We start from the raw sequence: 12940 nt of genomic DNA, 5'->3' as shown, positions 1-12940 counted from the left end.
TATTTTATATAATTAGCTGAGAATTTCTCTCTAGAACATTACAAATAAAACAGATTTGTTTGCCTTTCCTCAGACTTCCAAAAAGCTGTAAAAGCCATGCAGCATAAATTTCAGTACATGAAAGCAGAGCCACCTAACAAAGCATCAGGTTCTCATGCATCAGCTAATGAAAACGGGGATTTCAAAAATCTTTGTGGTGATCTAAATTTCGCCTTTCAGCCTAAAGGTCATGGATATATTCAGATTTTTGTGTGTTTCCCTAATGCTGGCACCAAGACAAAAACTGAGATTGAAGGCTTAAAAACTGAGGTGGAAGGCTTGTTATCCATGGACTCCTAAATAGAACTTTATCACCAGATCATCTAATAGTTTCTTCTAGCCTGAGTGTCTTAAATTTTGAGTCACCTTTGCAGTTGCCATAAATCCAGAATCATCCATAAGGCAAATGAACATGTAGGCAGCCTTTCTAGTAGTTTAGAACTTTATTTTTAAGATGGCCTCTGCATTTTCTTATCTGCAGAGCTAAAACCATCTATGCTAAAACCTTTCTGAAAACAGTGGACATAGTAGCACTTAGGCCTACCTTTTATCTTTTTCAGCCAAAAATATACTAACACTTCATCTGCATTACAGAAAATGCTATGATCTCACACCAGAATGGTTCTATTAGCGTGCTTCCAGATGCATTTCTTTCCTACTTTGTCTGAATGTGATCTGGCTTGCAGTTTGTCAATGAGTTATTTAACTTTTCTTTGCCTGATGTATCAGTTTTCACATTAAACAATATTGTTCATTGGAAGAAGCAGAATTAAAATGTAATTTTACCAAAACAAAAAAAAAAGGATTTTTTGAAGTCTTCCTAAAGACATTCTTGAAATGACTGACTTGTCATTAAACTTCATACTTTGTAGAAACTACTAAGCAAATCAAGCTTGCTTTATTTATTTAAAAAAAGATTTTCAAAAGATGGTTTCAGAGATCATCATGTTTTGCTCACTGGTGTTTTCAGTTCTTATCTATATGGATGTGGTTAAGATGTGGATAAAATCAAGCTTTTTTTATTTATTTAAAAAAAGATTTTCAAAAGGTTTCAGAGATCATCATGTTTTGCTCACTGGTGTTTTCAGTTCTTATCTATAGGATGTGGTTTAAGATGTGGATAACAAGTTGCTCCATCTGGGGTAACAAGTTCTCCAAAACAAACAAGAATTAAATTGCTTAAATTGTCTGGGTGGGAAACAAGGTGCTATTTCATGAGTTATAGGTTTGGGACTTAGGTTGCCTTCAAGCAAGAAAAGATGATTAAAAAAAATCTTTCAAAAAAGCATTAAGGTTAGAGCTGTCTGGGTTTTTCTGATTGAAGAGAAGTGTCAGTTCGTCGAAACAAAAATGTTTTACTAATTTTATTTTCAAGAAACTGTTTTGGAAGGTAACATGACTACTTCCTGTCAACATGCTTAGCAGGCTGCCCTAATGCTTGGCCGTTAACAATTAGGAGAGTCTTAGCAAGTCTAGATCATCAGAATCTTTCTGAATCATTATAGCAAATAGAGCTATGTAGTGCAAAACTGCCGGAGTCGGTCCATGCTGGATCAGCCCATGATAAAGCATAACAACAGTGATCATCTCCTAGATACTAGACTCAAAATGAATCCACCTGTTAAGTATTCTGGAGGTAAAAGAGAATTTAAAATATTGTATTTTCTATTTTTGAGAGAGAAGTGATGACCTGTGGGAAACAATAGTTTCAAGATGCCTTTTAGGCTGGAAAGTAGTCAGTCTATGGAAAGACTTTCTAAATAATTTCATATATTCAGTCCCTCTATCTGAAATAATAAACTCCCTCACCAAGGTTATTATTTCTAAGGTGAAATTTAGTGTACAAAATCTTGTTAAAAAATAAAATGTGGCCATCTACATTTATGAAACTTAATTGCATTAAAAATGTTGCTTTTCCCTTCCTTAGATGATAAAAAAGATCCTGTCCTAGCAAGAATTCTGAACATCCCTTCTGTTCATATACCGACCATAATTTCTCCTGTTACATCAGCTTCAGGAAAAAAAGATAAGTCCTTCAAACAAAAATCAGGAAAATCTCTGCCATCTACAAAAGCAAGACATAGCAAAATAGGCCCTCCACCACCTGATGACCTGGTAAAGCAAGAAGAAGGAAAGGTGAGAGAATAGATATTATCCAATGAACGCAGAAAAGAAACAAACAAATTCAAATACATAAACTTATGTAACAGAAACATATATTCTTCTTGGAGGGCTTTGAGCTGTGCCTTAACAAATTCCTAACAATTTATGGTGCTTCTAAGGTTATGTTTTACTCTTTCAGTTGTTCTCAGATGTACATATTGGCAGCTGTTAATAAGGCTAGCCTTTATGACTCCATGATGTAAAGCAGTGTGACTTCCGTGGTCCACGTACTTTTGTCAATTTTGGCTTTACAGTTAACACCTGTTACATTATTAATATCTCAGTGGCCAGAACTGCTCTAGAAATTAATTTTTAGCTTAACCAAGTAAGAGAACTTTTCTGTGCTTTCCAAAACCTGTATTGGAAAGTCTAACCAACCGGTAAATTAGTGGAGACAGTAAATTAGTGGAGACAGTTTTGCAAAAGCTTGCTCTGCAGTTTGGTCTTTCCAGCTGATCACAAGCCAGGGACCAGCAACTTGAGGAAGTTACTTTTGCCTATAACTCAAATACTTCTATCACAGGACAGTCCTTTGGAAAGGATGGATGACATTTCAAAAGCAGATTCTGAATCTCTGTTATTGAATACTTAGCACAGAGTAATACAGGAATTACAGGACCATGTGCATCAGAAATGCACAGCATTTAATCTTGAGCATCTTCCACAAAGGTCTATGAGAAACCTTTTTGGCATAAAAACATGTGAGTAGGGGAGGCCATATCAGTTTAGAAATGGGTCACATTTCTAGATAATGTGCTTGTTAAATGTAATTTAACATTAACTGCAAAAATGTTTAAAGCATATAGTAGTGTGTTTAATTTTCCCCCTACTTGGTTCCATCGTTAATCAAATATGGCTGAAACGATGCAGAAAGAACTGCTAATAAAATGTCTCAGTTCTCACCCCAAGCCAAATTTAAGTCCAATCTACTGCATATACTACTTCTCATGACCAATTATTTTCCATTAACCCAGTCATTCCTCCCTCTTATGTTCTGCTTCTTCCACAGGATGATGGGTGATATATAGAGAACATGAGTGGCACCATGTCTTCCATCTTTTCCTGCACCGTTTTCTCTTTTGTCCTGTTCCTCAGACTTTCTCCATGGAAAATTAACACTAGTTCATCCAACTGTAGTGGCTTCCAATTCCAGAGGCATTTCATGAAACTCTACTTTACTTGTTACCATTTTCTAGGGCACTGTGCTGAAAAGAATCACCACCTTCTGGTCTAAAGATCTGATTTGTCTCTTTTTCAGAACTATGTCTTGAAAAATTGGTCTTTTGTCTACTCTGGTTACTTTGGCCACTTCTCTCAAAATCACTCTTGCTATGCATGCATGAGAGGTTTATGAATTATCTTCTCAGCTCTCTTGGCAAGGGAGGTTGAATGGAGATCATAATTCTGTTGTCAGAGCTGGACTGAACTGTTTGAAGAGGTAGAATGGGCAATATGGAAACGAAGGGTTAAATGCAGTGCAGGTTTATTCAGAACAGGAGATAGCTTCCATTACAGAGCAAATGAGATGGGTGAGTAATAAGAATATGTCAAGAATGAATGCGTACTGAGAGCTGCAGGAATAGCCTTGGAAGACACTCTAAACATGAGATAGCTATGCTGCTTCCACGGTACCTAGTGGATGAAGTAACGCTGCGGCTTTTGTTTCAACATGGATTCTGTCTGTATCCACAAAAAGTCCTGCTGACCTAATTTCAACCAGTTTAGCTAGGTGTTTAAAGAGCATGAGCATTGAAAGTGGTGTAGGGAGTTGCCAAACAGCACTCAGCATAACATACAGCAATTGTGTGGTACAAACGAACCCTAAACAAACAAATTCCCCTACCGTTAAAATTCTGTCAGGAGGACATCTAAGTTCCTCCTCTTCTTCCAAAAGGCTTTTTACTATTTTGTTTAGAATGTCTTCAGTCCATTTTTGGTGTTTTAATAAAAACTCTGAAAGAGAGTATCCGTATTAGTGCATACAGCACTCAGCTGTGTGGGTCTGCAAGTATTTTGGAGGACAGGATTAAAATCCGAAGCGAACTTGACAAATTCACATGGACGTGGTCTGGAAAACAGGATTCAATTCAATAAGAATAAATGCTAGGTTCTACAGTTACGTATAAATAATCAATATATATGTACAGAATGAGTAACAGTTCTATCAATAATAGTTCTATAGAGAAAGGTCTGAGAGTTGCAATGGATCACAAGTTATACATAAGTCAACAATGCCATCTTGCTGTGAGAAGGGCAAAGACCACATTGAGGTGAATAAACAGGAGTATAGCCTGCTAAATATGTGAAGTTATTTTCCATTCATGGCTGGTAGGGCCTCAGTTGAAGTACTGTGTCCAGTTATGGATGCTGCGCTGCAAGAAAAATGTGGGCCACACTGCAGAGTTCTAAGGAAAGCACCAAGAAAGGTCAGAGGTCTAGAAAACTTGACTGGTGGGGAAAGATTAAAAGGCTTGGTTTGGGTTTGTTTGATCTCGAGTTGAGAGACAGAATAGCCTTCTGTAAAGAGCTAAAGGGACACCGTCATCTCTTATGCTACCCATATAATTAGAAGAAATAATCAGAAATAAACAAATTTTTTGCAAGAGAGATTCAGGCTAACCAATAGGAAAATGTCAGTAAGGTTAGTCAAGGTAAAGCAATGGAATAGATAGCTGGGAAACCTCCAGTCCTGGAAATTTTTAGAATAGGTTACATTAAAAGTTTTCTCTAACGATATAGACATACTTGATTTTTTTTTACCGTTAGACAGGAAGAAGTAGATGACAACTGAGGGTTACTTCTACCCTGTTCTACCCTATACCCCGACTTCTACTCCATGATCCTGTGACTACAATCTTAGGGTACTGAGGATAGCCTTAATTACCCAGTAATACTGTGTAAAGTAACCATAAAATGTACAGCATCCTTTACGCTGAAAAACAGGTGGCAAAACATCTGCCAATTTTTCCCTATATTTCTATTCCTAAAAATCAAGAATATGGGGCAATGCCAGGATAAGTTCTCTCTGTTACCTCTGTCTGCAACCCAAAACTGTTTTCATCTTATGACTACTGGCATAGTGTAGTTCATTGTCACATAGGTTTTTTGGGGAATGACATCAAAGGGTCCATTGTTGTATTTTTTCCAGATGTTCCAGGGTCTTCAGACTTAGGTCAACCTCATCTTTTCTAGCCATCAGAATAGTTTCCACTACAGAGCAGTGCAAAGAGAATTACACATTTTGACTGCCAAACATTCCTTCCTATCCCTTTTCTCAAGTCAGTGCTGTATTTGCAGCAGGCTGGAAGTACAGCTTTGTTTATCTTTTGTGGTCTTTTAATGATTATAGGCAAAATAACTGATGTGCAACTTCAAGAATTACTTCACGCTGTTCTGCTTCACACTATCCATTTATTGGGATCTCATCTTGACACTGTGCACAAGATAGCAATGAATAAAGTTAGGAAGAGTTGTTCTTCAAGGGTTAATAAAGAGGAATGAAAGAAGATAGCATAATCAAAGAAAAAAAGCTAATGTTTCCACTTCAGAATCCATAAACTCTCAAAATGTTAAAAATGAGTGATAAAAAGCACTATTTTTTAAATGTTTTGTTACAACTGAAATCTGTAGTCTAATTTTTTCTTCATTCTTTTAAAAATGTAGAATAAAACTAACTCATATTTCATTCTGTAGATGGAAATGGAAGAATCAGCTTCCCAAACACAAGTGATGTCAAATGCTCTTGCTTTCCCAAGTTTGAACGTCTCCTGTCCCAATGGACTAGTATTAACTTTTCTTGGTGAAAGTTTTGGAGGTTAGTTTTCTGAGCCAATGCAAAGTAAGGAAATTTAAAAGAAGATAAAATTACAGAAGAAAATTATTTCTGCCTTGATGGGTTTAGATGTAACAATATGAATTTTTTAACATCTCAGATTGCTAAGTCTGTCATAATGTCTATTTAATAGTATTTGCAACATAAATAATGTGTTTTAATTCAAACAAATGTAAAATCTAGAATTGCAAGTTGTTGGACGTAACAGCTTGGGGGCGGGGAAGCAGCGACCCTAAAAAGCACTTGGGAGTCATGTTGGATAATCAGTTGAATATGCATGTATATTGGAATACTAAAGAAAAATGAGCAAATCCAATTCATAAATGCATATATCTCAAGAAATCTTGAGTGATAACAGGAAGATTGTTATGTTACTATATCTGCACCTCCTTTGGAATTGTATGTACTGTTCTTAAGTCCACAAGACAAGATGTTCCTATTTTGAAAGATTCAGGGAAGAATGACAATAATGATTAAAGCATTGAAGATGTATCCTATAGTGAGCTTATGTCACCAGAGGACTCAATTTAATTACCAAAGAAAAGGTCAAAGGAGTCACTGGTGCCAGTCTGGAAGTACAAAGGAAACAGAATTTTGGTGTTAGCTTGTAAACAGAGAGTTTGTAAACACAGCATACAGAGGTATTACAAATTTCAGGGGCTTGAAACTGAAAAGTAGTACTTTATACTAGATTTAAGTTATACTCATTTTTTAATGGTAAGAATGATTAACAAAACTAACCCAGGCTGTGATGGACTCGCTGCTACTGGATATTTTACAGTCAGGTTTTGCTGCTTTTCTAAAAGATATGATCAGATTCAAGCAGGAATTACTTCACATAAGACCTTTGGTTTATGCCATCCAGTACATACAGAGAAGTTGGTCATTAGCCTTTCTGCTCTTATCGTTGAATTTCCTTTTGAAGACCCATAGGCTCTATAGGTACTTGTAAGTTTCCGTGTGTGACATCTTTCTGCAATGATTCCATTTCCTAGTGTTTTTGAAAACCAGCACGAGGTTCATCTTTGCATACTGTAAACTGTAGTAAATCTTGGATTTTTGTAGTCACACCATTACGTTTTGAAGCAGACAAATGTGAATTTTGCTGTTGTCATCTGGTCAGTTTTAAAAACAGCTACCTACAGATGTCATTTAAAGCCTATGTGCAACAAATCTGTCCAGCCCAGGCTGTACTGGAACTATTGAGTATGTGAAAATAGATCAGCACAACTGCAGAGGTGCCCATATCCAGGAATAAACCAGATTTATCACACACACCAAGTACATGCCAGCAGTAATTCCAACACATCCTGTGCATGAGCTGTTGCATAAAACCCAGCAGAATCATTTGTCTTCCTGGCAACTGATGAAACAACATGCCTCTTAGAAACCAGCTAAGTGGTAAGTCCAGTGTATATAAATTAATAAAAAATAAGAAATTTGTATTAAATAGCATTAATAAATGTAGTATGGTACACAAGGATCCAGCACAAATTTATAATAATGTGAGAGGGGAATGTCTTGATTTTTTTTTTTTTTCCCCAGCCACATAGACCTCAATTGCTAGTAAAAGCTTCCCTCATTTTTCTTCTCGGACATCTCTTTCCCTTTAATATCAAAATCATAGAACAGCCCAGGTTGGAAGGGACCTCAGAAGATCATCTGGTCCAATCTTTTGTGGAAAAGTGAGCCTAGATGAGATTATCTAGCACCCTGTCCAATCGCATCTTGAAAACCTACAGCAATGGGGTCTCTACCACGTCCCTGGGCAGGTTGTTCCAGTGAGTGATTGTTCTCACTGAAAAAAAATTTTGTTATATTGAGATGAAACCTCTGCTGGTGCAACTTGTACCCATTCTCCCTTGTCTTCTCCATGTGGCCTCTTGTGAAGAGACAGCCTCTGTCCTCTTTGTAGCTGCCCTTTAAGTACTGGAACACTGTGATGAGGTGCCCCCTGAGCCTTCTCCAGGGAGAAGAGACCTAACTCCTTCAGGCTCTCCTCATAGACAGATTCTCCAGCCCTTTGATCACCTCTGTGGCCCTCCTTTGGACCCTCTCCAGTTTGTCCCCATCTTTCTTGAATTGTGGGGACCAGAATTGGACACAGTACTCCAAGTGCAGCCTGACAAGCACTGAGTAGAGTGGGATGATCACATCTCTGTCTTTGCTAGTAATGCCCCTGCGGATGCAGCCAGCTTGGCACATTTTGCCGGTTTAGGGTAAATGTGCTCTGATCAATCTGGTATGAAGTAAAGAGGGTGCAGAGGGTTTTCAAACGTACATAGTTTTTTGGCAAGGAGCATGAGTTGAAATGCTGAATAGTTGAGGTGAACAGAGCAATCACGGACGCATACATGTAGTCTCTTGACACAACTACCACAATTATACTCACTAGCACGCTCAACACGCTGCCATAATTTAATCTAAAACCCTTATTTGTTCAAGTAGACAAAATATCTAAATTCAGTTTCTATACAAAATCAGACTTGGTGAAACTCGGTAACTGTGTCCAGCTCTGGGTCCCTCAGCATAAGAAAGACACAGACCTGTTGGCGCAGGTCCAGAGGAGGGCCACGAAAATGATAAGGGGGATGGAACACCTCTCCTATGAAGAAAGGCTGAAAGAGTTGGGTTGTTCAGCCTAGAGAAGAGAAGGCTTCGGGGAGACCTTATTGCAGCCTATCAGTGCTTATTCAAGGTCAGGCTGGACGGGGCTCTGAGCAACCTGATTTAGTTGAAGATGTCCCTGCCCATGGTAGGGGGGTTGGACTAGATGACCTTTAGAGGTCCCTTCCAACCCAAACTATTCTATGACTCTATGATTCTATAACTTTTTTCACCTTTATGGGCAATTAGGAAATTCCTCTCACCTGATGTCAGTCTTCCAAAAGTTCAGAATCTGTAATAAATCCATCTTCAAATTTCCCTTGTTTTCATTTGGAAAGACATACACTTCCACAGGAGGATGCAGAGTTTCTGAGTAGATGACTGCTTTGAATTGTTCTCTGAAAAACAGAGTCTGTCCCTTACTCTGTGGATTACAGAGGAAGCCAAGGAGGGTTAGTCTTACTCATGTAAAGTTGCATACCTTCTGTAGACACCGTGATGCTGGGTGTTTAGCACTGCTTGAATGTGTGCTGCACAGTATTAAGTAATTCAGAATTTGTTTTCAGATTTGAAAGGTGAAGCTACTACAGCTGAAGCTGAGAAAGAGGTGGTAAAGAAAAGTGAGGCCAAAGCAGATGAAGCCAAGGCAGAGCAGGTTGAGAAAGGTGAGACTGAAGCAAACGAAGCAAAGGAGGAAGAGGTTATGAAAAGTGGAGAGAAGGAACATGAGGTTACGGAAGGTGACATAAAGCACGAAGACACCAAAAGAGAACAGGCCAAGCAGCCTACTCTGGAAATTCTGGTTAGGCAGAGTTATCCCCAAAAGGTAAAGAACTCTCATCTATATGCATCTGTGGCAAGGCAAACAGAACAAGAGGTGTCAAGAGTCATCACCAGTCAAGGAACTGTCATAAAGTACATGATGGATGGATCTACCCAGGTATGTTTAGTAGAATTCATTGAAAGCAGCCTGCATGTGTGATTACCCTTGAATTTGTGCTTGTCAACTGAGATAGCGAAATGTCCAGTTTGTAGATGAAGGAGTTAAGTAACGACTGAGTTACACAGCCATGTCAAGACTAAAATGCTCTTGGCTTTGTTCAGAATTAGAGCTGAAGGCGCGTAGGGAGCTTTAATGATGAAAATTTTAGGCATGTGAAGATTTTAGGCAACTTCGGGATTAGGAAATAGCTGAATATGGTTTTGAGTACTACATTCCTGGACTTAAACATCTGAAGTGTGGATTAGTTGGGCTTTGGGTATTTTTGGCAACACAAAAGCATCCATATATTTTTTCATTCATCTAAACAGTCATGTGCGATCCAGCAAAGACCTGAACTGTTTTTCATTCCCTGCAGACACCTTTAGGTATCCTAAATTTTCATCAAAAAGACTTTATATTCCTAAGTACCTTCTTTGTTTACATGTATTTAGGTTGCCCAGAATTCTGGTACCTTTTAGGTGCTATAGGCTAGATACCATTTTTGCAGATACTGTAATCAATCTACAAGCAACTGTCTTTTTGAAGTCTAAGACTCTATGTGTAGTTAGCAAACAAATGAAAAGAGGAGTCATCTGTTTTGACTCAGAAACTGTCAAAATAATTCCTTACTTCCTCAAGTTTTTTTTCTAAGTAGACCACAACTCCTAGTACAAGTACTTTACATTCATTCATTCATTACATTAGCTCTTAAACCTTTTAGCCAGGATTTCTGAGAAACATATCCATTTCAGAAGTATGCAAAAAGCTAGCTGCTGTATGTCTATATATTCTCAACATACTGTCTCCTGACAGAAGAATATAGATCTTATCTGCCTAGCATAATTGTACCATAGTCTTTGTATAAGCAGTTTATGAGTGCGTCCTTCTTTATATTAACTTAAAGTTTGTGACTCATCAAGAATGTATTGCATATAGATAAGCATTCAAAAAAGAAGAAATAGTGAATTACCTTACAGTAACTGTAACTCTTGAGATGTTTTTGTATGTTGTCCATTTGTTTTCCACATTGTACCGTGTTCTCCCTAGAACATCTGTACTGTGTTTGTAAATGAATTCAGGGACAATTGTTCCCTGCTACACAGGGAACATGCAAATGAAGAGTTGAGTGTAATGGACAATAGATCTCAGAAACCAGCTATAATAAGATAAATAACTATGACTTCTTTTTGTTAGCTGTCTTGATGGCTAAAAAGTTAACAGCAATCCTAAATATGTGGAATACCTGAATACAGATCAATATGGTGATACAGATGCGTTACAGCTGCTACAAAAAAAAAAGTCATCAACCTTTGACGACTTAAATAGTCAAAGAATAATCTTTACTGTTTACTTTTATAATGCCTATTTGTTACTAGAGTCCCCATTAATTACATACGTGAACTGCAGCAATTAGAAGTCCTTTCTTTTTGAGATAGCTTCTTTATTTCTTGTATTCATTCTGAGAGTCTTTTACTTTTTTCCCCTCCATCACCCACAATATTCTAGAGACTACTGCATTTGCGACTCATTCTTTTGAGACTTTGTATTGGTGTTTGAAGTGATTTTAACCTCTAGTATGTCCTTGATTGCTGTAGATTCTGTTTGCTGACGGCACAGTGAGTAGGAGTCCCGATTCTGGCCCTGTCTTACCACCACCTACAATTCCAGATAACATGCAACCGTTACCAGAATTGGAGCCTTCACCTGAGACCAGCACTAAGAAAGGTAACATTTCCAGTGTTTTGGACAGATTTAAAGTTAGCAGGGCTGATGATACTTAATAAAGGGCATATTTCTTTAGTTTGAAAATTCTGCCAGTGTGAAAATGCAATTTTATCTGTACTCAGCTGCTGCACAATGCTAATTTGTTACCTTCATATCAAATAATTTCTCTCCTACTCCAGATTTCTTTTTCTTCTAACATGCTAGGACTCTAATAAGTAAAAGGGTGTGTAAGAACTACATTGGTAGCAGAGTGATTCAACACAAAGTATTTTAAAAGAAATCCTTGTAACTACAATAGTGTCAAATCCTTATTTATGTGTTACACAGTTTTTAGTCTTGGTATTGAGAAATGCTTCTCTCGCAGAGAACTTACCATATTTTTCTTTCTCATTGTATGTATTCCAAGGCACCTACTATTGGTCATTATTAATTGGTTGTATGGACTTGTGATCTGTCCCAATATAACCATTCTTACATCATTTTGTTTGGCTCAGAAAGAACCAAGTAAAAGTTTACTTCATAACTCAGAGTGTAGTCTGAGATCACCGTCAGTGCTACTTAGTGCAAAGAATAACTATGATCTGTCATAATATTAACGTATAATTTATTGGTAGTATGTGAATAAAAATTGCTGCCAAAGAGAAAAGTCTCTCAAAAAGGAGACTTTCAAGTCATCAAGTCCAGTCCTTGTTCTTAGGATATTCCTTCGGATAACTGGAAGGATGTTTGAGAACTTCCCTGACAAACCATCTTCTAATTTTCAGTCTCAGTATCTGTGGCCAGTGTATATCCTTTATTCCTTATCCTTTATTTATCATCACTTTTTCCCCCCACCTTTCCTCTCCACTGCTTAGTCTTGACAAATTTATAGTGAAAAGTTTAATATTTTTTTTTTCCTAGGATGTATATGCTATAAGCGTTTTAGATTCCTCTCTGGACTATGCTGTTGTCTTTTGCATACACTTAGTCTAAGTTCCTTTTTTTGAATATGGGAGACCAGAGTTCTCTATCACATTATTAATAAGATCTCTACATTACCTTTCACAATGGAATCTCCATTGCTTTTATTCTGATGCACCATAGGCTTGTGTTTGCATTTCTTGTCACCATATTTTCACACTGATAACTTGTAGTCATTCTGTATGGATGATACCTCCAGGTCTTTCTTTTCTTCTACTGTTGCAAACTTGTCTGAAGCGTAAATTATTTTTATTCCTTTTTGCATTAAATTTCATTTTAATAGGCTGTATCAAATTCCTATTACTTTAATCTTCAAGTTCATGGGGCAGTTTTGGATGCTTTTTTTTTCTGTAATCCATTCAGATTTTCTTCTGCATTGATAGCCTTCCAAAGCCATGTCATAATCAGATGTCATTAGCATGCTGTTTACTTTTTCTGTGTCATTAATAGAATCATAGAGTCATAGAATAGTTTGGGTTGGAAGGGACCTCAAAAGGTCATCTAGCCCACCCCCCCTGCCATGAGCAGGGACATCTTCAACTAAATCAGGTTGCTCAGAGCCCCGTCCAGCCTGACCTTGAATGTTTCCAGGGATGGGGCATCCACCACTTCTCTGGGCAACCTGTTCCAGT

The 12940-nt window shown here is 37.6% G+C and overlaps 1 protein-coding gene across 1 annotated transcript in view; it reads left to right on the top strand.

Annotated features, from left to right (window-relative positions):
• SPAG17 (sperm associated antigen 17) overlaps positions 1-12940 on the top strand; it is a 117762-nt gene that overhangs the window by 64847 nt on the left and 39975 nt on the right. The window contains 4 exon segments of the mRNA XM_019474093.1: positions 1967-2175; positions 5896-6016; positions 9208-9581; positions 11219-11348. Of these exon segments, the coding sequence (XP_019329638.1) occupies positions 1967-2175; positions 5896-6016; positions 9208-9581; positions 11219-11348 (834 nt within the window).

Source organism: Aptenodytes forsteri, unplaced genomic scaffold, assembly GCF_000699145.1.
Source record: "Aptenodytes forsteri isolate BGI_AS27 unplaced genomic scaffold, ASM69914v1 Scaffold216, whole genome shotgun sequence".
Taxonomy (NCBI): domain Eukaryota; kingdom Metazoa; phylum Chordata; class Aves; order Sphenisciformes; family Spheniscidae; genus Aptenodytes; species Aptenodytes forsteri.
This window is presented reverse-complemented; position numbering and strand designations above follow the sequence as displayed.